Raw genomic sequence first — 27,499 nt, forward strand, 5'->3', positions numbered from 1 at the left:
CTTACTAACTACTGACATAAAAGTCTAGGAACTAGAAATACTACAGAAGTCTAGCTAATAAAACAAACACCTTTTAAATTCTCTTAGGTGATCTGGTAAAACAGATTCAGAGCATCCAGTAAAACAAAGCCTAGCGTAATTCTCCCAAATTTATTCATAAAACAAATGTTAAATTATGCCTTTGTCTACCTTAAATACACTGCCTCTGACCAATGCATCTTTATCTGTCTCTGCTTCATTTCTATATGAACTACAACAGCGATTTGTTGACTTTATTGACATCCCGTGTGCTATCCCTAAATGACTGTCCTTGATTTGAAGCACCTCCTTCAGAATCAAGTTTCATCTTCTTCCCTAACTGCCTATTCCTTTTGATAGGAGCTCTGCTTTCCAAGTAGCTTACAATTAATTTGAAATATTTTTATTCAAAAAATGATAATAAATGAGACAATAGAAAAGGAAGAGAGCAGACTAACAGGAAAGTATAGCTGTCTACCTTGTTATCTTTAAAAGTTAACAAATCTGAAGACACCTAGCAAAAGACTGAAAAAGGAAAAAGCAGAATGATTCAAGCTGACATGACAAAAGATTCAGAGTTAAAAAAAAAGACCTCAAGGATAAACAAAAGTGACAGAACCTAGTACAGATCCACACTGCAGAAAGAAAGCCTCCAACCTTAGCAAGATAAAAATCAGTGGAAAGAAGAACTGAAAGGTTCATCTTTCCATAAAGCCTTTCTCTGTAAGTCAGGGGAAGCTGTTGACACTGTCCTCAGCTAGCAATCATTTAGATGCAGTTACTGTATTTTTTCCCACTGGGCACAATACACAAATTTGGAGAAAAACAAAACCAAACTAAACACACACACAGTAAGTCAGGGGAAGCTGTTGACACTGTCCTCAGCTAGCAATCATTTAGATGCAGTTACTGTATTTTTTCCCACTGGGCACAATACACAAATTTGGAGAAAAACAAAACCAAACTAAACACACACACACAAAACAGACAACAAAACCTAAACCAAAACAAGAACTCTCATAAACATCCACACTGCTATACGTAGATGTTTGAAAAGTCTGAACTTTTAAGACCTGGGAAAAGTCTGGGAAAAACAGAATATACCAATTAAATTAACAGTTTATTTACTAGTACAGTAATTCCTTGAAATACTCTTTTTAAAAAAAAAGAGGAGTTAAAAGCTTATATCCTTTTCTCTCTAAAATTGATTATCCCCTCAGTCTTTTTGATGTTGCCTTTCCTTTTCCTTGACATCTTTCATTTGGGATAAAAATTACACAGTACTGCCAAACAAAGAACAAACAAAAAAATAGTTTTTCAGAGGATCCATGTGCCCAGATAACGCAAGAACAACATTGGCACAGAGGTAGTCATGATTGCGAAAAATTAAAGCATCCTTACGAGTCTGAGGGCCACACTCCACTTGCAGGAAATAGAGGTAGTCATGATTGCAAAAAATTAAAGCATCCTTATGAGTCTGAGGGCCACACTCCACTTGCAGGAAAATAGTAAAATAGTTAACAGTTAGAAATATGTACTTTCTGAACAAGACAGCCCTAGATATTTTGTTTATAAAGATAATTAGTACAGCAACACTCAAAAAAATATTCAGAAAATAATCACTAATAAACCCCAACTTCTGTGTAAGAGGAGTTGTGATAGTATTGACAAACAACTGCACTTTACGGCCCAAAAAACTTATAGCAACCAAAGAGTCAGAAAACTGCAAACAGGGACTGTGCTTTAACCTTAATTTTTCTATGACCCATGCAGCATTTTGGGATCAGAGCAAAATTTTAACTTACTATAAATAAACTGATTTGTACTATTTATTAATGTAAAGTATAAAATTTCAAATGTTTACTAATTTAGTAATTTCACCACTGGAAGTGTTCAAAAAACGTGTGGACGTGGCGCTTTGGGACATGGTTTAGGGGGCATGGTGATGTTTGGTTAACGGTTGGACTTGATGATCTCAAAGGTCTTTTTCCAACCTTAATGATTTTGTAATCTGTAATTTAAAGATGGGAGCCAATTATGATTACACAGAAAATATTGAAAATAATTTTAAAAATTCAGTGCAGAGTTACAGAATTTAAGTACTGTTTTACCTGGTTTGGTTTTATATTAGAAGTACTTCACACACTGATTTCAGACTCTGTCATTCTTTTTAACTATTACCAACAGGTTTCTCCAGCTTACTTTCTGAAACATTGCCAGAAATAGTACTCGTGAGATTTAATTCTAATTGGTTCAACAAGAGAAAACTGATTAGGTTAACTAAGTTCTGCTCCGAGCAGCTGCCATCAAACAGTGGTGAAATCCCTCAGTTCGTTATCTTCTGCTTTTGAAAGCTTTTGGTACTGGAGAATGTGATGAAGGAGTAAACTGAACTCAGAAGTGTTGTGAATATAATTACTTTTCTGGCTTTGTTTCAAATACCTAAACTAAAATGTAATTGTTCTAACAATTGCTCTATTTTAATTATCACCTAGCAATTGATCAAACAAATTGGCATGGTGAGTCAGAACACAACTTTTCGTAGGAGTTAAGTATTGTTATTAAACTGCATACACAGAAAATTAAAATCAGAGAAATCCCACACACTGAAATCTGTATCGCATGTTACAATCTCATATTCTTCTCTTCCCTTCCAAGTAACACTCCAATACCAACAGTCAGATATTTTCAGAGCAGGAAAAAAGTTATGACAAAATAGTTGTTCAACAGCAACAACCACTGGTATTCAGATAATGTAAAACTACTCAGTCTATCTATAAAATAGGAAGATACTGTTCGAAAAAAATTGAAGACAGATACGGATTCCTTCCTTGAAGGAATTTTACTTAGTCATTATTCTACAATAAGAATAATACTTACTGTAATTGATCAGTATTTTTCTACCTGTAGTTATTCAAAGCCCCTGGAGACTTCAGTACTCTCACAAATATTACTTGCATATGAAAATATAACTGTCTCCTCATTAAAATATTGCTTCCCCCCCCCCATCATGTAATATTTCTTCACATTACCACGGTACATCAAGCATACCCTCTATCATATGCACAAGTACTACTTAGATTACTAGCAGTTTCATGAGTAACTGACAGGAGGAAGTTACTTAAAAAAACCCAAAATTCTGAGAACAACTGTAGTTCATCAAGTATGCCCTCAAAAGACTGAACAATCACCCAACATAACACACTTCAGAACCATGATCACACTTCAGACACCTGTTGCAGTCCTAGTGATTAATGCCCTCCTGTTGGGCAAATTAGAAAAGAGGTTTTATAATAAATGTTATGCTAATGTCTTTCTACAGAAAATGCGTTGTTCATACTCCACAATTTAATAATGGAAAAAATTGACTGTTTTAACAGTATAAATTAAAGGCAAAACATATTTTAATAAATATATTCCTTCCTCCACTCAGCAACACACTATGAACATGCAGTGCTAACCTGCTAGACCCTATTCCCCCAGAAAAAGATGCTTACTTGGAGATGGTCCCAAAACAAAGTCCAACCCAAACCCTCTTTAAATATTCCTCTGAAAATTTCACAGGTTCATAAAGTCATTGGTTGGATGGGACAGATGGAACTCACCTAGTCCAACATGAAATCTCACTTGAAGCCAGACACAATAACCAAGACCACTTCCAGTAAACCATAGCCTCAACTAGACAAGTCTCAAAAACCTCCAAGGATAAGGAGTCCATAACTTCTTTTCAGTATCCTGCTCTGGTGCTTCATTGAGCTTCAAGTGAAAAGTTTTCTTCTCAATGTCCACACTGAACCTCCCCAGGTGAATCTGTAGGCATTACTGTAGCTGCCAATTAGTGTGATTTGTCACAGATTATCAAGAGCAGTCTTGCAATCATAACACTATGGGTAACATCTGAGGCAGGGGAAGCTGAGACTAACTTAGAGACATTTTACTTCCAGCTTGCTAAAAAAGCATTAGTAAATTCACTTAAACATCCTTCATAATTCCCAGTAACTTTGATTTGGTAGATTCACCCTCTCAGTAAAATACCTGAGGACAAACACTAAAATTTGCATATGCCTAGCAACTGCTAATCAAAACACACCTTAAAGCATATACATCCTTAATCCTCCTCCCATTCACAGTTTCTTGGCTCCATCCAAGAACTGTGCAGCTCAGCTGGAACATCAAATACCACAAGGTTAAAAAACACAAAAAACCAACAAAACAAAAAACAATACCACAAGAATAATCATAATAATAATTTTATAACTAGACAAAACAAAATAGAACAAGGAAGGACAGCACAATAGCAATATAATACCTACACTACAGAGAAGAGCAAGATCGAGGCTCTACAGTCTTAGATTTGGAATATGAAGATAGTGCACTTCGGCAACTTCATTATTCTCACAGTACATATGGGAGATGTCAAAGACATTTTGCAGAGGTGCTCAGCAGATGCCTGGAGAACAGCTTGATCAAATGGTTACAGGACAAATTAATTTTTCAGAAGTTCAGCCGTATGGGAAAGGGATCACGCTATAATAAAAGCTGTTACAAATCTTGCCTTTGAACCAGTAAAAGACATCAATTTGCATACATCAATGAAGACCTGGTCCACAGAGTGTTCCTCTATTTATCATTTATTAGAAGTGTTTTGAACTGTACTAAGACAGAATACCAAGACCGTGTAAAGACTTAAAATATCCGCATCTTCTAACACAGACCACGATTTGCAGTTACTATTCATGGACTTCATTTTAATAATACCTTCTTTAAAAAGAAGCCCTCTTTCAATAAAAGACAAGAATTAACCTCTCATTCTGAAAGCAAACACACACCATATGCACACTTACAGTTCGACTTTTAAGGGCCAGGAGTACTGCATATTTAATACTGTAACTTCAGTGATTAGGGACTCTAAACTAGTCACTTAAGACAGATGTACATCATTCATGACTAGCCCTGATTAGTTATAATCGCTTCTTGAATGTAAAAAAAAAAATATTTTAGAGCTCCCTTAGGTAGATACACTGCAACAGGAGCATAACAAAGTCTAGAGAATATTTTAGAGTAGCCAGGGCTTTCCTCAATAATATCTAAATACATCTTTTGATGTATGTTCCTCTTCCATTTTTTCTGATTTATTAGAAGAAGGGAAGTTTTCTACTGTCTTCCTACAGTGAAGCAGACAAGGAAAGATAAATAAGGGCAATACCTGTTTCTGATGACCACAGTCTACTTCTTAAATTATGACCAAGCTTTGTACTTTCTTTTGTGCCAGCTCAATGATCTGTTAGATTGGCTCAGTCCATCTCTAACAACTTCACCCTTAGAAAAAACAACCTATAAACATCAGTCTAGATTAAGACAACACAACATGCCCATTTCCATCTGGTTAAAAGATGTTCAGTTTTCCCTGGAGGAAATTCGCATACTGGATAACCAGTATGCTGCAAACAACAGCAGACACAGGAGTTTCAGTGTCCCTTTTGCGAATTTATACAATGTGAGATACGGAAGGCAGTATGTGATTCTCTAAGAGAGCGCTCATGTAGCCTGGCATCTGACAATGTTACAGACGTAGGAGGATAAAAAAACCCAACAAACTAATAAAGCAGATTATGTAACAACTTGGAGGTTTCAGTTCTCATACTGGTACTAAAGCTCTACAAAAGCCCTGAAAAAAACATACCTAAACTAAGTGCTTTGCTGCAATGACATGTAATTAATCTATAGCTTAAAATACATGCCTATATGTGAACTAAAAATACCCATATCATTCTGAAATGAGAACATAGATTCATTTGGCAACATCACAGACTGGAAGACACGTGTATTATTTGCAAGCCCATGATAATTATGATGATCAACGATATTTTAAGAATCCTAAGATATCCAAGCTATAGCCATTTTTATGCTTAATAAAACCTCAGAAGTCAAGAAGTGAAGAAAACAACAGTAACACTAGAAAAAGCAAGTTGTTAGATTACAGATTTGATCCTTCAAGATAGATAGCATGTGAGCAATTCCACTAAACTGGACCACTCTAATATTAACATGTTAAGAACATTCCTAACTGTCTCAGGGGATAGGGGGCAGAATGCCCAGTTACTTGTAGCATCTGAAGAACCTGGAAAAGAACTTGTACACTAGGTTATGCTCCACAGTGTCCAGCATCTTCCTCCATGTCCAGCATGGTGGAGATGAGAAAATCTAGACTCATGGTTCAACGCCTTCTTAAATCAGGATATTCCTAAAGATTTTTGTGAATCCAATCTACTGCACATGCCTCAAGAGTCTGAGCTATTCTGAACAGAATTTTCAGAATTATATGCATGCAGCTGCACATAATTATTGGAATTTGAATTCTGAAATAGCTAAGCGTCTATCTAGTTATTTCAGCATGCATATGACGATGAAATTATGCTTCACATTTTCCCAAAATACATCTCTTAGTCTTTAGAGAACCTTAATTTAGTGCAAACAGTATTTTAATGCATTATTATTTTTAACTCACCCCATGAATTCTTTTTATTCATATCACTTGCTTTGACCGAAAGAGCTACATTCGTTCACCTACCTTGAATGCAGCTCTGGACTGCCATTGTTGTATTTATTTCCTCTTTCCCAGACACCAAAGTCTGGTACGCGATAGGCTCTTTCCACGCAAAACACAAGATTTTGAATAAAGGACACCTATAGGAAAGAAAGAAATAAAAGTGACTGAAGGAAAATGAAAGCATATTGTCTTCTGTTCATTTTTTCAAAAAAAAATGTTCAAAAAAGTTGCTTTTCCTCAGCCATCATAGCTGTGCCTTCCATCCTTTTTTTTTTTCCACCAGAGAATGATGTTCCCCAGTTCAGATATTCTCTTTAAAACCAGGTTTTAATCACAAAAAAATAGGTGATCATATGATATATGCAGAAGTTCCTACAAAGCCAGGGATAAAATGATTTCATATTCAAGACATGTATTTGTAGAGCTCCAAAATGGTGGCATTTTGATCTTATAAAAGTTTTGTCCTACAAACAACATCAGAGAGCAAAAGAAATTAAACCTTACAACATTAGGACACAGAAATCTTGGCACTGATTCTTAATTGGTTTTAAGAGAATTGATATGCTAAAGTTTCATAATATTAGCTCCAGATAATACAGACTTATGCAGATTCAAACACACTTCTTTTTATCAACACAAATAAAACTCTGAACCAATTTATTATAATTAAAATCTTCTCTTGGATCAACATGTTTCAACTGAACACTAAGGTATTTAAAAGGTATTTTAAAAGTTATTTAAGGGGACTTATTTAAGCAGATACTTTTTCCTCATTTACACTGTTGAAAGAGACATTTGGAGTCGCTCAGTTGTAGAAAAGTTAAATTGATGATAAATTTTACAGTTCACTTCAGGGAGTCCGCAGATTAGAACTTAAAGGAAATTTAACCACAAACACGAGATTTACACTGGTTTGTCCATCAAAGCAGGGATTTCATCTCATTCCATCCAAATTATTCTAGGGCATTCTGTGGGAAAAGAGAGTATTGCAATGGCTATAAATACAACCATATTGGGGAACTACAGAGGAGGATCCACTTTACTACAGTCAAGTGATTTTGTTTTAAATGAGCTATGAGATAAAAACCAAATCTTTTACTGAAAGGTATTTGCTTCCATTTTAATTTACCTGCATACCTCTGTTTTGTCTTTTTCTCTCTATTTTTCCTTAAATCTTAAAAGAAATTTACTGTTTCAGTTAATACCAGTCCACCAGCAATATATACAATTCTATACTTACTTATCTATGTTTTATAAGTCTGTGCTAAAATTTCACTATGGGGTGCTCATGTACAATTATCTGTACACTAAGTCTTTTCATAACTAGTACTTTCAAGGAACCAGACTGTCCCACTCTTTAGATATGCCTGGTATTATTCATCTCCAGAATTTAGCATTTGGTTATACTGAAATGAGTTTTCTCTGAATGAATCTAGAACACACGCGATTAAGAGTGTGGCTTCTATTTCTATGATTAACTGAAATTCAGACGCATTAGCCCAATGAAGCAGCAAAGAGCACCACATGGAAATATATAATCTTAGTGATGACTTTCTACCAGTGACGATGTTTAGAACATGCGAAAAAAACCTGTCAATTAGAGATACTTTCTAAGACTAACTAAGGGTTTCCAGATAGCAGATTTACAGAAAAAAGGCAGCAGATAACTGGTTGCAAATCAAAATCTTCAGAGAACAATCATTCATATAAGGGGCATGTAAATGCTATAAACAAGACAATGCTAAAGCACTTACAGAAATTTTGGATTATATGTGTTAAGCTTACTTATCCACAAGTCAAGCATCTGGAGAGAAAGGTGTAATACAGCATACACACGCAGCATGGATGACTGCAAATACTACTGTTACTGTTTTATGTGTAGATAACTGCTCTCAAATTCATTCACTTGCACAATCGTATACTGTTCTTTCTGTTATGGATGCAAAGATGTGATTAAATTAATTTTTCAGCTGCAAACAGATGCAACTAGAGGGTAACTCATTGACAGCTGCCTTGCCTGACATCAAGCAGCATAGTATACAATGGTTGTCTCCTAAGCCAAGAGTTCTGTGTACAAACATTCATGCAGACAGCTTGCCAAATATCAACCATCTGCCAGCACCTTCCATTGTGCTAGCACTGGTTCAAAACCCTCTCTCTGTGAAAGGAAAGAGACTAAATACATCATGCAGTGATATCATTGGAAAGAAATACCAAACTTGATGTTTAGGCAGCAGACTGCCACATCCATAGTGCTGCCAATGCCACTGTGCACTGTGCTGAATATTATCTGGACACACAGGAAAACTTGGAAATACCGTAATTACGTGGCGTCAACAAGATCTGAGAATATATTCAATTGTTGAAGCTATAGAACAACTAATAGAATGTACAGGTCTGTGGTAAGATAATCTTAGTATAAAGCTCCATACTCCACAGATTTCTAGGGTATGGTTGCAATGAAAACTACATCCTGACATTGAAGCAGAGAATATCCACTGACTGGAGAGTCTATATACATGTACTTTTTCTGCAGATTCTGTAATTAAATGCAAACATCTGGAGGATAATATAAATCATAAGTCAAGCTAAGTAAATACATAATTATATAAATTTGCATGCTTACAGACATAAAGGCAATTCAGAAAAAATAATATAGACCTAACTAAGCAAGAAAGGAGACAAGTTGCATCGTTTAGTTGTCTCATTATCTAAAGAAAAAAACATTAATGAAGATGTACATTTCAGAAACATAATGCAAATACACTATTACTGGAAAAATCTCCCTGTTTTTAAAATGGTAGTGCTAGAAGTGCATTTAAGCTTTTTAAGGCAATATAGTAGAGACTATTAAACAGACCAGAGTAAATTTAAACAAATCCAGATTATGGAAATTGGGGGGGGGGGGTTAAACACACACCCCACACTCCCCCCAAAACTCAGTGCTTTCCAGTCCTGTCTCAAAAACATAACCTCATTTTAGAGCAGGACAACAGGTCATCCTGACATGACTTGTCCTCAAGTAAAGGCCATGGTGACTATTATTATCTTATTTACAGAACAGTTAACAATCTTACAAACACCTCTTACCATAACATAAAATTGTTTTATTTCCAATTAAAGATACAGAAAAACTTCTTACACTCATAGGTTCATGTGTATTTGAAGAAAGTCCTGCAGCTTTCCAGAAAGTTAACCCTATTATTTATGATAGTGAAATTCCACTGGATAGCATGCACTGACTGACAAATAAGATGAAAAGTGAGAACAACATAACTAGAAGTTAACTGTCCTTAACAGACCTTTTTAATTCTTGACCTTGTGCCTTTCAGAAATAGCAGGAAACTGTAAGAGTTTTCAATGCCATGTTACACTCTTTGCATATCTAACACTTTATTAGCTATTAACTTATTTCACTATCCATTCATTCCATTTATCTTTTCTGACTTCCATTAGAAGTGGAGAATATCTGCAGTGTATTTCCAGAACAATTATTTTAGAGTTCATAATTAAATAAAACCATGAAAAAAAACCAACTTAATAAAGCATGTGTTTTAACATCAGAAATCAATTAGTACCTCATCCGTGTTGTAGATAATCTGCAGCCCTGAGGAGATCATCTCAACCAAATAGAGGAGAAATAACGACACAGCATTTATCTAAAGTAATTAAAGACAGAAAGGAAACTATAATTAACTTCACGTTTATTGGAGTAAAATAAACAAACAACCTAAATGTGATATTACTCACTAACAAAGATAGTCCCACTATAGCACAGTTTTCGTTCTTAAAAAATATTATTCTAATCTACCAATATCCTAGATGTAATGATGTGGAAAAATTCAATAGGAAGAAATACCACAAACAGGCACTGTCCTCTACAACTTCTGCTGCAGTATCATTTCTTAATCTATTTGAAACTATGATATTAAAAGGTTTTTGCTTAGTCATACTGCTTTGACCCATAGACAATCACTTTAGTCACAAGCTGTTTCACGTTTACATACATGACAATTTATCAGCAAGTAGAGCACCAAGGAGGCAAGTAGCATATTGAATAGTACACAGTATATCTAAAAAGCAAATCACTTTATCCCTAAACTGGAATTTTAGCGTTATCAACTGACAGAAGTATAATTACATTAGTCAGATATGATTATATTAGGGGAAAACTACTTTATTTTGTAGATGTACACAGCATTTATTATTAACAGTGATTACCTTCAGCAGCTGCACTGATGAGCATCATAATGTCAATTTATTAATGAATCTAAGAAAACTGCTTTTGCTACACCGGATCCTAGTTTAATTGAGAATTTGTACAACTTCAATCGAGAAAGTAAGTTTATCACACTTAACTTGCTTCAATGAGCTATAAAACCACAATCTCAGTATATGAATTTCAGAGAAACCACTTAGAACAAAAAATTGTATTCTTATCTGAAACATAGCTGATTAAGGTCCAAATTCTAAAAATTCCAAAAGATTTAAAGACCACTGACTCCATTTTCTTAACACAATCTGAAAAGCACCAAGTACAGCAATAACGGCAGACCAGCTGTGTAATATATTCCATTCTTTCCCACTGAACCACCTCAGCTACTCTGTTTTCTGTTGTCTCTGCAGAGCTGAAAACCCTCTATTTTTTGCGATTTGCTGATGTGCATTCATGTTTATGGGAAAGGTTAAGTTCTCACAAAAAAACAGAGACTTTGAACTATCATACAGTGCTCCCCAGGTCCCAAAATTATTGTCTGGTCTTGAAGATAGAAGATGTGCATGTTCAGGTAGCTTCACATAGAAGTCCCAACTGCTGATTTAGGATAACTCCACAGATCATTCTTCTCAGAACATGCATTTCCTGAATCCAACACCATTACTGTACAAACTATTTAAGTGATGTTGTCAACATGAAATTAAATAATTATCAACCTACTGTCATTTCTGAATAATTTCACTAGCAATTTCTGAACGAAAAAGAGTACACAGAGTTATGGAATGCAAAAGAACAAGGTCATGAATGCAAAAAAGGGTTTGAAGGTAAACAGAAGGGGGGAAAAAAAAAGAGTAAATCAACACTTTGGAAAATGAAAGACAGTAAAACAATCAATTATGCAATGACTCTGACTAGGAACCACTCCACAAAATAGTGAACAACAATCTATAACTAAGCAATGCTGTTGACAGTGTACATTCAATCTTTATTATGAATGAAAATTGCTCAGACTTATGGAAAATTAAGTGGGGAACATTAATAAAAGCCACAATATTCAACATAATATTACACTAGATCTTTCACTTTACCGACTACTTCAACCTTTTTTTGCCAGGTTTATTTATTGACAGCCATGTGTTGGTCTCAAAAAGAAGCAACTTAGTAAACAACCAACCACCTACCTCTGCAAATCCCACAGTTATTTCAGTACCTTCTGACCAAAACATACCACTGAGTTCGACTTAAAAATAGTCTGCCTTTTTCACCAAAAGATGCAGAAGAAATCTCTATTTTATCAGGTACAACACATCTAACACAAATCTAAACAAACTGAGACAGCTGCATCATGAAAAAATGGAGACAACAATAGCATTATTTAAAATAATTCAAACTCTTATTTACACACACATGCATATTTTACCTGAAGGTGACCATATTCCTTATGGGAGAAGACCTCATCTCCAGTGTGTGCACTGAAAACAGAATGAAGACATTCAGATGGTTTGGGGTCTTGCTTGAATTGCTGAACCTAAAGGTAAATTAAAGGCAAAACATAACATCAAAGTCAATAATTTCAGTATGTTTGGCAATGACAAATTCACTATATAACTCAGGTATTTCAAAATTTCTTGATATAACCATTATGTAAAACTTATAACAGTTCCTGAAACACATCAGAAACTATTTTATGCATACTTAAAGTATACATATACTTAAAGAATACAAATATCGAACCCATCCATCTAACCTCTTTGGGTTTGGTAGAAAAAAAATCTGCAAAAGCTACAGATGCTTTGTCACTTTCATCTTCTGAACAAATATGACCTCATTTTACTCGAGCTGAAACCTTAGCAGAAAGCATGTTGAAGCATATCATGCCTACCTTCAATTCAGAGATCTTAAATGCACATATAGAATCCCGACCCATAAGCTCTCAGCTGGCTCACCACCTTTCCCTAGCAGAGTACCATGAATTCCAGCTACTCTCTCCCATATGGGGCAACTCCGTTCCTCACCTTACTGGCCTGTCCTAACGAGCCTGTATCCATCCATCACAGTGTTCTAGTCACTTGAGCTATCCTACCACACCTGTCATCCCATGAGATCATAGCCCTGGAGCTATGATATAGTTCTAACATACTAATTCTAATACTAATACTTCTAATTCCTCTTGTTTGTTCCCCATGCTGCATGCGCTAGTGTACAGGCATTTCAGAGAGGCAGCCAAGCATGCTGATGCAAGCAAGCTGACCTTAAAAGGTCCCTTCCAACCCTAAGATTCTATGATTTCCCAAAACGGTACAAGAGCTTTCTTCTCCATAAAGCTGTCCCAGAGGTACCTCCTTATTTCTATACGTATGCTTGGGACAATTCCACTTCAGTTAACGCTATGTGCCTTCTATTCACACCACCCCAGGCCTTTCGCTTGCCTATCCCATCCTACCACTTCCTCACCCGAGTTGAGCACTCTCTCTCTCACCAATTCTAGTTTAAAGCTCTTACTGGAATGCAAGAGCCCAAAACTTATGTTGGGAACAACAGTTTTAATAACTTTTATGAATCATGATCCATACAATTTAATAATTATTGTTGTACCATTTGACAATGTGACAAAGGTTTTAAAACAAAAAAGAAATTATTCTTATTCTTATTATTATTAATAATAATCTTTAAGCCTTCTGGGTTATAGACATACAAAGGTGTTAAAAAATTGCCACATGCAGATCATGTAACAAATGAAATAAGCTAAGAATATCTAGTATAAAAGAGTACATGGGAAAACAAAGATTTATCTTAGTGAGCACAGTTTGTGACATTCAAATGTACAGTGAAATGTTTACAGATACTGGAAGGCAAAGCTGATAGCTTAAAAAGAAAACAAAAATATCATAGATAGGAAGATAGTACCCTCGTTTAAAATGAGTTTTTATTCATGGACACTATCATTGGACTTTAGGACAAGCTTCTATAATACAGAATCTCTTGAGATGGAGATGTAATGCAGTAAGACTAATTATGAATACAAAAAGATAAGAACAAACGGGTGAAATAGAGCTATGGTGGTTTTAAAGTAGTTTTGATTCCTTTTTTGTCGTGAAATACAATGTCTGCTCCCTTACAAAACCATTTGAGAAAACAAGCTGGATTGTCAGAGAGCTGCCAACAGGGAAGAGAAAGGAAATCAAATTCACAAAGGAAAGAATGAAGGTTATAAAAGAATATCCTTCTCCATAACTCCTCATCATGCTATCCTCTCCAACAAATGGTTTTCAAATTTCTAACCATCATTGCCAGTACCTGGTCCACGTCTCACAATGTTTTTAACACTCCTCTTATCTTCATGGGATATTCTTCTCCACCAACAAATCACACATAACATATAGCATGTGCCCCAGAAGAATGAAAGTGAATACTATTTTGAGGAGTTATCATGTCTAATCCATAATCACTTTCAATAAATTTTAGGTTATAACTCATACGCCCATTAGCAATTGAATATAACATCCGCAATCTTTGTCACAAGCAACAGCATCTACTCAAGTAACGCCTCAGCATTTGGGCACGTATATTTCATATTATCAAAAAATATCCTCCTTCTACATGAGGCCAGCACACACAGAGTCTCTCAGAATAAAGTCCAAATTGACTTACGTCTGTTAGGTACCTGAGACTGCTTATTACTACATTGTAGGAAGAGAGAAGCATTTATAGTAATCAAGGCAAACACTGACAACCAGTATGTCAGCAGTGTGACACCTGTGTTAACTGAATGCTCATTATTCATTTCTGCACTGATCATCCTCAAAACAAACCACTGCATGTCAAAGAGAAAAACAACAGCTCAAATGTAACAATATCAATTTAGGTCAAGATTATTTAAAGATGGAAGACTACAAAGAAACAGACCACGGAAATAGAGAAAAAATACCACGTCAGCATAAATACAACAGATAATACACCTGATTTGCTTATTATATTGTTACTGATATCACAAGCCTACGGACTTTACATTTCAGTTTGCATGCTTAGAAGTGACAGAAGCCATGTGGTAACATGAGTCTTATTTTTAATAGTTACACGCCAGTGACATGAAACTTAAAATAACCACATGGAATACAGCTATTTAACTACTTGTAGAATTACTGCTAACCACTATGCAAAATTAATCCACCACATCTAAATTTTGATAAGGAGAAGCCCCGAATGTTCAAGAATATTCAGGTCATACACACAAGAGGATTACGGGCTGAGTATGTCAACTGTTTTATAATGTAAGTAAATTACTCTGTTTCCTTATTAGTTTTGGATTATTGCCTGAATTTTCATCATTAAGTCAAAGAACACTGGAAAACGGCTGCTAAAGAAACCAAGAAAAATCATCAAAATGATCACCTGGATAAGGAAAACAACTGCAAATGCAATAACCAAATTAACAATGCAAAGAAAACTCTCCAGCCTTAGCTAAAAGAAATTCTACATCTTGCCATTTAAGCATTAAAAAGACATTACAAAAAAACCAATTACCAATAGTCTAACGTTTAAATGGGATAAATAACTGCAAAAGGAACCCAAAGAAGTTTCAAATATGCCCTGCAGTTTACTTTGCAAAATGCGTGTCTTTTATACCCTAAAGCAACGCTGCGACCTGACAATAACGAAGCAGCTGTTCTTAGCTGGGCCACACAGTAATACTGCATTCCCCTTTTGAATTTTATCTGTATTTAGAAGTTAGTCTTCACAGTTTAATTAATCCCTTAGAATTAAGTGAGCGCTTGTGTCCACAATACAGTGTTTTACCTTATCGGCCTGACGCATGTAGCAGTAGAGAATTCCTCTCATACACTTTATAGCTGAATGCTCCAGTTCATGAGTCCTTCCCTTGTCATCATCAATACGCCTGGGTAAAAGAGATAATTCATAAAACAAATTGGAAATGCACTGGGGGTGTGGAGGGGAAGGAGAAAAAAGGGACACATTAGTGCTTTGGAATATTAAGTATTTAACTAAGTGTTGTATAGTGGTGCCCGCACTCATATCAACATATTTATAACCCCATCCATCCCTTCCTTACTAACAAAAAAAAGTTTTTTAGTTTATGTTGCAACTTACATAAAGACTCCTATTTCAAAATTCAAAAAAATCCTTGCTGATATTATAACATTGCAAGCCACTGTTCTGTGTTCCTTCAGAGACCCAAAACACAAGGGCAATTCTAATTCTACAAAATATCTGCCATTCATAATCAAGCAGTCACTTTCCTGATGATATTGGTAAAATACAGCTGTGTATACAAGAGTCTGCAAGTTAACCACTCTGAATTTCCAGAAATGTGTTACAAGATACCTTAGTATTTTTATACTGTGAAATCAAACAATACTCAAAATTACTGTATTACTACATGTGTATTAAAAACAAACCTAAATCACAAGTTATTTTAACTGTAAGAAATATACTGTGTGTAAACAACCTTAATCACTGCATTCATGTGTTCTGTCTTTTCCAGTTCTCAATTTTTGATTGAGCCTTTCAGGGTGAAAATGTTTTCTTACATGTTTGTAATTTACAACATGTCTCTGATACAAATATGCAAAACAGCATAATATGCTCACTGCTATTTCTCAGTCCACTTCATGGCTGTTACTAATTTGACTACAGGTAAGCAGATAATATCTACACTGAAAATGAAGCATATCCTTTCCCACCATACTTAACATGTTAGTAGCTTATGCTGAGGTTCTGCTGCCTACACTGAAAATTGGGAAGGTAATGATTAACTTAAAAAAAATCATACACAATCAAAAATCATGCTACTTAATAATAATCTTAGATAGAAGAAATGTACTTGATTTCAATTATGAAGTTCAAGCAAGGGGGGAAAGCAACCCCACAAGAAATAAAACCAGATAATACAAAATCCATGTTAAGACTTTTTGAGCAGTAGGATTTATTCTCAACTTTATCATAAACCTAAAGAGCAATAAGAAGCACATGTAAAAGCTCTGAAGTCTTCACGTTACAACATTTTTCCTCTATTCACAACAGCACTGTTTGTTGTCTTAACATGCTCTCAAGAAATTTAGCTTTTATGAAAGTCAACCGCAGCATGAGTCAAGCAAGAACAGTAATCTGCATCTGACAGATAACACAGCCTTCCACATGATCTTGTATCTTGGCTCATTGCAGATTTTAGCCATTCACTTAATTTCGATCATCAACCTTTGCCCATCAAAGAAAATTCACTGTGCAGCACCTGAAGTGCAGGGCCCTGTTCTGAGCATAACTGGAAGTAACACAAACTTTTCGTCTTGCCACTTGGCTCTTCCTTCAAACTGCCAGAAATTTCATATATCATATTCTACAATTCAACATATTGGAAATTAAAGACTGAATAACTCAGGCAACTTTATGCCATGCTCTCTTCTATGAGTTGCTGAAAATTCAAAACAATCACCCTTGCCCCTTTTATTCTTCCTTCTATTTTTTCCCTATTTTTTTGTTTTCAAATGCTTTTATTTCACCAACAGAAAGAGGAATTAAAAGAAAGACACAAAGATTTCAGCATAAGAAATGGAAATAAAAATTACATATTCTGAATGTTAATTTCCTTATAATTTTTGTTAGTTTCTCAAAATTTTGAAACCACTAGACCTCAGGCACAGCATCTCCAGAAGTAAACACAGATCTCTGCATGTCTTCTTTTTCAAAGAGCATCATTTTGTAACAACTTTTCCTAGAAGACAGTTTTAATAACAGATTGGTGTCAGAGATATAGAATCTAAAGTTCTGTAAAGTATACTAGAATTTTGTCCAAGAATGTGACCACTACCTCAATACAAGAAGTTGATTACTAAAAAGAGTAAATTACTCAATATTTGAACACCATCTTTCTAAAATACACTGCATTTGAGTTATCACCTCTGTCTGTGTTTTCCTGGGTGGCTGGGGTAGTAAGGTTGGAAACAAGGAATACTAAATATCAGAAGGCAATTTCCATAATTACTTATCCTAAAGCAGAGGGAATTATGAATCAACTAGTATAGGAGTTAACTCACTCACAGTTCTTAAAGTCATACTACACCACACAAATTCCTAACCTACTTCTCTTAACAAGTCAACAGTGGAAACAAAAGAAACATAAAATAAGAAGAGCTAACTGAGACTGCTCAGCCTCTGTACCTAGTGAGGAAGACAGTCACTATTATTTTGCCAAATATACGTCTCTCGGCATTCAAGGATTCATGCTTCTGTGAGTACCCAGACTGTTACTACCCGCAACAAGCCTACTTCTGCTCTGAACTCTCCTACTACATTTAAAGAGAGCAGTTTTCCTTGAGTACAGTCTGCCACAATAGCCTTTATTTTTAATAGCATGCATTAATTCCTCTGTTTCAGAACATTGGTACCATACATGTTTACTTAGCAAAAGTAGAGTGACATTTTTAACCTAGTAGCTACATAAATATTTTAATTGAAATTTGGAAACATGTACCATCTCTATGGCTTTACAAAACTATTTCTGATAAAGCTTCATCTTTTAAAACAGTCCTAGGGTACTTCATAACAGAATGTAACATGCCAGAGATGTGAGTTTAGAAATTGTTCACCTGTAAGCAAGGGCTAATGCCCAGGCACATGCAGCACAGTAAAGACTGTCATGTACTTTTGCCTTTCGGTTATCCCCATATGTCTTTGTAGGAAATAGACCTGTGGTTGGACTTTGATGAAGCAGCAACGTTGACTTAACTGGAAAAAGGAAAAAAAAAAAAAAATTATATTAACAACACTTACATTTCTTCCAGTTTCTATATAGATTTTCAGGAATAAATCAAGATGTGAACAACCTGTTAAGAGCGTGCACAACATAGAAGAGAAGGAAAGGTAAGGAGAGACACACACACACAAAATTTTTTTGTCACATTGGTGTTTCACTCAGTATAGATCTTTTTACAAAAAATCAGCATTCATAGCTATTTATATGAGTCTGTCCCAGTTCAGCCCACTCCATACAGAATTCTCTACAATGCAACCCAGTAATTTCCCTTTTACCAGGGGAGGAAGGCTACAGTATGTCAACTGCCCTCTCCCCCCCATTTAAATAGTACAACTCTGCAGAACTATATATTCATAACAACTAAAGTTTTAACTTAGGCCAGATGATTGTATCAATATGTTTAAAAAAGGAAAGGAATGGGTCAGTAAGGAGAAAGGATGACTAGAATTATTTAACTCAGTACCTTGACATAAAAATAGAATGAGACAGGAATTTCCAAGTTGTCAGAACTGAATTGAAAAAATACTAAATATTACTGTCTTCTTTTTGTACTTTAATGTTTTGCATTTTGTGAATTGTTGTCCTAGAACTGTAGAATAACCAGCATGCTGCAAGATTGAAACTGGGCTTAATGTTCTTGAACATGACCCTTCTAACAATAACCTGTCCATAATGAGACAAGAAAGAGTTTTTTTTCCAGAATGTTATTAAGCATCAATTTAAAAAAGCCTCTTTATTGTCTATGTATTAGAGATAAAGTATTTTAACTTAAAATTAAAGGGGTTTAGGGATTTTTGCATTATATTCTTCAGTGACTTAATACCTTAAAACTAGAACTTTGATAAAATGTTACCTAAAAAAGTCAATACAGATTATTCTAAAATTAAGTATAAATTCAATAGTAAATTTTTACTGAGGCAGTGTACTGTTTGCAACATAAGTGCCTGACAGATAAATAGCAAGCACCATGGCAGATTTGCTGCTGCCAAGTGTTGAAATGAAATTGCACAGTCATCTCCTCTGTAAGAAATACAAAAGCAATGCAACCACAAAAAGCAATGCATCTATGGATAGACCAGGCACAACTCACAAATTTCACTTCAAAAAGGATTTGAGGGAAGGGAGTCTCATCCCACGTTTTTAGAATGATGGAAAAGTTGCTCACTATTCTACACACCTGCCTGACTAAAACTTAAATTTTAAACAGTCAACTGCACAGCCTCTAAAAAACCCTGATTTTAGAATATAGGCTGGACTTCATTATAACACAAACACCCCAAAACCCAAAACAATCAAAATAAGCCATTGCTTCTTTAACATTTATGGTTTTAGCTTAAAATGATCTCATCATGAAAAGAAAAACTCTAAAGTTGGTTTAATATAAGTTAGCAAACAGATAAAATTTCAGCACAGAAATATATTACAGCACCATTAATAAAAAAAAATACCAAAAAACTTCTCACTGATCACCTGCCAAACTGTTTTAAGTACTACAAGAAAGCTTTTTTCTATTTAAATGTTTCCTCAGATGTATCTGGCTAATGCCACCATACTAGGCTACCATTTTATCCAAAATAATTCTAAATTCAGTGTTATGGCTGGACTGGATTTCCAATAAACATCTTTATTTTCAGCAAGACATGTAATTCAGCCCTCCAGTTTTTGCACCTTTCAAACTCCCAGCGGAAACTTAGGAAACTATCCTCAGGTAGGAATAATACATCAATGATATTTAACATGTAAATATCCATTCTAATTCTTATCTGGGGTAATTCAAACATCAAAAACTGTCAGCAGATTATCTTTAACCCTCTGCATCCAAGACCATGACGTGCAACTCGGAATCAATTTACCATTTGACAAATGCAGATGACAATTTTGAATACTATTTACAGGTCATGATTTTTCAAGCAATGTATGAAATATCCAATACAGGTATTATATTATCGCAGGAATTGTATGAGGAATTGTAATGACAGAACCCTTTACTTTTCAGAAAACAAAAATCCTTATTAAAGACTACTGATATTATCTTAAGACAAAGCTGGTTACTGTCATAACCATAACTGTAAATATTTTAGTAAGTTACACTGAAAATCTTTCATGGTAGGAACAATTAACTTACCAATTCTGTAATAATGATCTAATTTATCCCACAGACTTCCCCCTTCAGGTTTTGGAAGATTAATACTTTTAAGTGGCTCATAAATAGAACCTAAAAAAAAAGAAGAGAAAAAACAAATTCAAGATCAGAATTAGTTTCATATTTCTACTATTGCTAAAAATTACTGCAATATTATTTTTTCATGTTTGTTATACAAAAGCACAATTTATCAAATTTCAATTCAAACAAAACCCCCTGTAATTTCTATAATCTCAGTGAATGAAAGATTTCTATACCTATCCTTTCTACAGTACCTGTCCACACAAACAAGACCTCCATCTGGATCTCTAATGCCTTGTTGATATTGAGCTAAAGCAAATGCTACGTAACTGTACAGTTTAATTATTGAAGACAGCCTATTAAATGTTCCCAGAAAATTCTTAACATTTTCTTAGACATTAGTATGCTACATATAGAATTCCTAAAGATACATAGAAAAACAGAAGGAAGAGGGACAAAAGTAGCCCAAATTTAACTATTACTTCCTTACACACCTTATAAAATGATGAGCATGTACAACACTATTAATGTGTTACCCATCCTAACCTCGTTTTCACCCATCACCTCAATAAGCCTAGCTGATTTCATGTCTTGAATCAAAAAATGGGTTAGCTTGTTCTCACATACTACCAAAGCTTAAACAACCTGTCCGACAGATGAAGCCCTCAAATTACCTATATTCCAAAGAAATACAATGCTATCAAATACACATCTTTCCTTCTCTGTGTCTCACGTATCAACTGCTTCCCTATTTGCACCTGTAAAGTCTGTTTTCCAGATAGATGAAATGAGCTACCTATCGGAAAGACACAATTTCTTAAAAATTGCTGGGGTGAACCATTTCCAACTTCTAATTTAAAAGCAACATACTGCTCTCCTTCCATAACTCACTTTGGCTTTATTCAGTGTTCTGGATGGCAAGACCTCCCACAGAGCCATTAGATAACAGGAAGAATGAGAATTTCCCCTTTCCGGACTGCATGCTGTCTTTCTGAAAAGCTCAGAGAAATGAATTGCCAGGGAAGCCCAGCCAGCCAAGCAGTTCTGGCAGGATGCAGCAGAGCGTTCCTATTCAAGCTGCCTCTTTCACACTCCCCGCACATATCCAAGCATTAGACAGGAGATTGTCCATACACAGGACTCTCATCCAAACGAAATGAATGTGTGTGGAGTGGTGAGACAGGCTTTATTAATAAGTCCTGCAGTGGAGAGATTAGAAAACTTTTCTTGCCCCTCAGGAACTCAAACCTCACCCCCCAATTTAGTACTACTTTTGCTTTACAATCATAGTTTAAAAAAAAAAAAAAAATCCCCCTCTCCTTGTGGGTCTGCTGTGCACAGATTCCCTGGTGATGTTCACCAACGCATCTGAGCTTCCCCTACAGCCTTTCCTTTCCTCACTGGGAGAGGTTAAGTTGCAAACAACACGTGCAGGTGGGGAAAGGGCCTGAGAGGGAAGCAAAGAGAGCCCAATTGATTTTAATTGCCTAAAAAAAAAGAAAGCCAAAAGAAATTAAGTTGTTCTGTAACAGAAAAGAAAAACTTGTAACATATCACACCTTTTGTATCTTCTGTTTAAAAAACAACATTCTGAACCAATTTAAATCAACTTTTCAAAGCAATTTTATTTTTTTACTTCTTTTTGCCTAGGAATTCCTGTCCATGAGAAGATTTGTAATTTATATTGTCGTACTATTAATTCAGTCATCTTGCAAAAGCACACAATACAGCGACCTTGCGGTAACTGTAATTTTATAAGGTGATTCAGTGAAAGTAGGACAGACTGGACGATTTTCTTCCTATGCATATTAAGTCACTTATTGCATAAAAAGTAGCAGTTTTATGAGAAATGTTCACTTGCTACATTTTCAAAGGCAAAATAAAGATTCTTACTTTTTAACTGTATAACACATACATAGCACACTGTCCTTCGTGCATGAAACAGGTTCAGGATGTCTATTTCTTGCAGACTGTTAACCCCAGTACTGCACCATGAAAAACAAATGAGTATTCACAGGCACGCACACTTACACACACAAGTCAAAAGTTTCTAAAATGAAATCGCTCTAATTTACATACTTACCAGACAATCTGTGACCCTCTGTGGCCAACAGAGAAACAAAATAAAGTTATCAGGAACAAAAAGCATGTTCTTCTATTTCAGAGCATTCAAAGATTTCAACTTTGTGTAGAAAGATGACTGAACAGACTAAAGAGCATGAAAATGTCAAAGCACCACCATCTACAAATTATATTCTTAGATGTTTGAAACAAGTAGCAGAAAGAAAACAGCCAGAGTAGACTGTTGATGAAACAAAAAGTGGAAATGAATTAGAAATTTTAAAAAATTCAGAAAATGTAAAGTTTTATGCCTTGAAAGTATTCCTTCAATTTACTCCTACTACAAGTACGAGAACTTGTTTAAAGGAAGACTCAAAATCAAAGTTTTCCACATACACTTCATTAACTCCCCATTAGCATCTATATAGTTTATGTTTTGCTTGGGTATCTACAGCATTCTGCTGGACAAATCCCATGGTGGATTATGTCTCATTAGTATCACAGTCTAATCAAAGCAAGAAACAGATAGGACAAACACAAAGCTAGCTGCTGCTTCCATCTGGTTTTGTAGTGAGACCATAACCTAGTGGAAGCTATTTTTAGCACAGCTACAAATCTATACTCTTTTCCAAAATCTATTTAATAGTTCGTTTTAGCAAGACAAAAACCTGCCATAGAAAAATATTTTCAGTTACATATTTAGTACAGGTTTTCGAACTGAAAAAAATGACAGCAGCAAGACTGCAACACTTAAACATAAAAGAATGACATATGCAAGTAGTACCCTTGAGTTCTCAGTTTGTACATTGGTGTTCAGAAGAAACAGAATGAGGACATAAATTTCAAATACTGTTTTCCATAAATATCTCATTTCATTGCAACCATACAGTGTGAGTATTATTTTAGGTAAATAAGTAGATATGCTAGGAAGGAGTATAAAAAAATATTTTGTTGATTCAGTATTTCTTCAGCTGTATACCGGTGTAAGAAGCTTATACAAAATTTAAATAGGATATATGATAGTTCAGATTTTCTTCCACAAAGAATGAAGTATGCCCACTATTCCCCTTACACCAGAAAAGGATTGCTGCAAGTCAGTAACTACTTCAGAATCACTAAAAAAATACACAGATAGGAAATCAAAGTGTTGCTTCCTGCATTAATATATTTAATGTCTGATACGAGAAGATGCAAAATCTTTATCCCAAGTCCAATGAAATCCCTGTTTGTCTTCAGATATTGTCCTGACTAAATACACTATATCCGTATTTTGAATGAAAATTAATATCCTTTCATTTCCTACCGCTTACAGGTTCCAGAGTAATATGTTTTCACCATTCTTCAAGTTGAAGAATTACTAAAAAGGATAGTCATTTCCTTTAAAAGTATTAGAGAACAGGAAGAAATCTGAAACATCCCAATAACTGATAACAGCCACATCAATTACTAGTGTAGAACTAAAGTAATAAATTCTGACTTAGCTAAGTCATGGAAACTACAAGAACACATTATCCAGCAGATGAAACACTAATGTACAACAATTCCAGGAAAAACTTATAATGTAATTATCTCTTCTAAGCAGAATACAAAACTGAAGGAAATTAAGGGAAGTTCTCTGAGGTTAGCTATTAGCAGTGTAAATACTTACGTACATACAACTTCTGGAGGCTGAGTATTATGTCATCCTGATCTTGAAGTACTCTCCTATCCACTTCATTTTTATTCCAGTTATACTTGAGACTAGCACTAATTGCTCTTCAGGGAAGAGTTATAAACTGCCTAGATGTTTAGATTTAAAAGCTCTGGCCAACATTTTGAAACCCTGCTCCCAAATTCATACATACAGAAGCTTTGAACATCCACACATCCTTGAGGATCGCAGCAATTGCTGGTATTAAAAAAAGCATCAGAATGGAATTCTGGACCTAGTCTATGGATAAAGATTTCAATATTTCAACAAGGACAGACTATTCAAATTTTTCAAAGTACAGATTTAAAAAAAAAAAAACAAACACACACCTCCCCAAAGTTTAATCACAAACAAATGGAAGCAACATGGCAAGAATTTTATTTCCATCATTTCACATGCTAGAACAAGAAAAGAAAATGTTTACCTGCATAACTAAATCAGGGAAAAAAAGCTAAGAATACCAGATTTCTTTCTAGATTTGATGAGGATAAAAACCGACCACAGTCCTTTAATGCAACACTAGTTCTGGATGTAACTCAACGCTTGAGACATGAACAAGTTCTGGATCACAGTAACTTTTATTACCCAATATTAGTACGGGCAATAACATCTTCCCTTAATTTCTTGAGGGAAAGGAAATGTGATATTGGGAGGATATGATTTGTTCATATTATATAATTTCTTAAAATTTGCTGTGTGATGAAATAAAATCATCTTTGGTCCCAATGACTTCTGCAAGAAGTGTGTTCTTCTGCAATCTCCCCTGAGCTCAGACTTAATACAGTACTGGAAAGAAACACTGTTGGATACAATACACTTGATTCTAATAGTTGTCCACCATGAAATACATCTGCTTTTAAGTCAAAACCCATGTAGTCAAGCAAGTTGATATCAGAAAATAATTTTCAGAAGCACTTCCACTAAAGGAAAATTCATTTCTCACATATGTAAATATCTCCTTTAAGAGAGAAAAAATATGTACCAATTTATTTTGTCCTTTCTCTATTTCCTCATCAGCTGAAGTGACTTCTCTCTACAGTATTTTATACTTAATAGAAATTACTGATTTCAGGATTTACAGTAATGAACAACACACAGAAGTTACCGAACACCAGAAATAAAATATTGACCATCATGCCAGTACACAGGAGCTTCACATAACCAAAATACACCAAAATCTGCCACGCAACCCTTGTAAATGCTACAAGCAAGGTACGAAACCACTCAGTATATTCAAGGCAGTCCTTGCCATTTCTGAGAACTCAAAACAATAGCTCTTAAAACTACTAAAAATGTTTATTTTGCATCGTAACAACAGAAACATCAAGTATCAATATAATAATTGGGAAAGAGAGCTTCACATGTCCTTTGACACTAAGAGAGACAAAATAGAAATGCCACAGGGCAGGGCAGGGCAGTTCAAGTGACTCAGTTGTAGCAAGAGACAGCTGAAATCCCTTTACCTGGTTACTCTCACCAGCACTTGTACTGCTTCTGTGTTTCAACACAAACTAATCAAGAGTCCTATACAGTTTTTCCCTGATCAGGTAGCTTCACATATGGACACATTTGTTCCAGTCAAACTCTTCTCAAAATATGCTGAGCTAAATCAGTCATGATCTTGACAACCTCATACATTCTAGCTTCTGTTGTACCTAAAGAGTAGCTGCACCAGGGGGCTTTATTTTGCTCCTACTTATTTTCTGAAAGTCAGGCTTTGGCACAATGACTGACTTGTTGGAAATGTCACTTCTTTTTTCTAAACCAGTTACATTGGGGTTTTTTAGAGTTAATTCTAAACACCATTCTTAGTGCACCTTTCTCGTGACCATCATCTTAAAAGAAAATTTGCAGTTCAGAGATCGTTACACTGAGAGATACTTACAAGAACACAAACCACAAACAAAATTGGAAGATCTGAACAATAAATTTCAATCTAAGTAGATTCCAATTTTCAGAAATTTTCACTGAAAGAGCTCAAATTTTTAAGTTCTACTGTACAGTGCTATAAAACTGCTAGCACAAAACACTGTGTGAAGCACAAAACACACAATTAGTTTTTGTTGAGTTAAATAGCCACAAACAAAACCAAAACACGGAACTGCACACTTACCAAATTTTAAAAAAGCATGCGCAGAGGAGGTTCTCTCATCATCCATATTGGTCATTTCAAATTGGTGCAGCTAATCACAAACGTCTCAGGCTAAGCTACAGTAATTTTCAAAACTGTTTAGTAAATGTTAAAGGCAACCAGCATTAAATTAAGTGAAAGCAATATTAGTGGAGTTATTAACACGACCGAATGCACACCACACGGGGTAGTAAAGTTTCATCACATTTTACATTTCCCTCTTCTACACTAAAAATTGGGTTTATTTTGACTTCACTTCCATAAAACTTGTCTGAGTAAAACGACACAGTCTACACTGTGTCCATCTTTTGGACATTAGACATTAGCTTTGTTATTCAATAGGAAATTTGCTACTAACATCAAAAGGTGCTGAATAAATTCCATTTGATATATTTCAAGATTAAATAAGAATACTGATTTAACTAGTGCATATAAAACTGTTAAGTAATAGTAAACACAGGGAGCTAAAATTCTGCTTATGCATAGTGCTGCTTTTATCCCATGTGGTATTTACCTTAGGATGTTTCCTGCAGTCATATATATTGCTTATGGTACTGAATATCTCAGTTATTTCAAGTAGAACATCTTCCAGTTTGGAATGTAAATTAAGAAAATACTGTTTGTAACTATGATGAAAAGTTTTTCCAAATCTTCAGAAGTTTGTGTTTCTTAAAGTAACCAAAATTTCAGGGATTGCAGACTGGCCAACTATTGAACATCTTCATAATCTGCTCCTAACTGTTAATTATTGCAGCAGCAACCAAGGAAACAGTTTTTTATTGTTCAAGAAAGGGAAAGAAAAAATTCTCAATAAAATTTGGTTTTACTGGCAAAAATGTAATTCATAATTTAATATACAGAAACATGAAGATATGGATTACCTCTTACAGGACAGGGA

General features: G+C 35.0%; 1 protein-coding gene across 1 annotated transcript in view; it reads right to left on the reverse strand.

The window, feature by feature from the left end:
- LOC104619447 (phosphorylase b kinase regulatory subunit beta-like) overlaps positions 1-26,705 on the reverse strand; it is a gene marked incomplete at its 3' end in the record, with an annotated part of 28,009 nt that extends 1,304 nt beyond the window's left edge. Inside the window, exons 1-7 of the mRNA XM_010285328.1 lie at positions 26,584-26,705; positions 20,681-20,770; positions 18,389-18,527; positions 15,582-15,681; positions 12,205-12,312; positions 10,147-10,227; positions 6,590-6,705 (exon numbers count right to left, since the gene is read on the reverse strand). Of these exons, the coding sequence (XP_010283630.1) occupies positions 6,590-6,705; positions 10,147-10,227; positions 12,205-12,312; positions 15,582-15,681; positions 18,389-18,527; positions 20,681-20,770; positions 26,584-26,638 (689 nt within the window). The remainder of the gene's footprint in view (positions 1-6,589; positions 6,706-10,146; positions 10,228-12,204; positions 12,313-15,581; positions 15,682-18,388; positions 18,528-20,680; positions 20,771-26,583) is intronic.
- Between the last annotated feature and the right edge of the window lie 794 nt (positions 26,706-27,499).

This window comes from Phaethon lepturus, unplaced genomic scaffold, assembly GCF_000687285.1.
Source record: "Phaethon lepturus isolate BGI_N335 unplaced genomic scaffold, ASM68728v1 scaffold6174, whole genome shotgun sequence".
Taxonomy (NCBI): Eukaryota; Metazoa; Chordata; class Aves; order Phaethontiformes; family Phaethontidae; genus Phaethon; species Phaethon lepturus.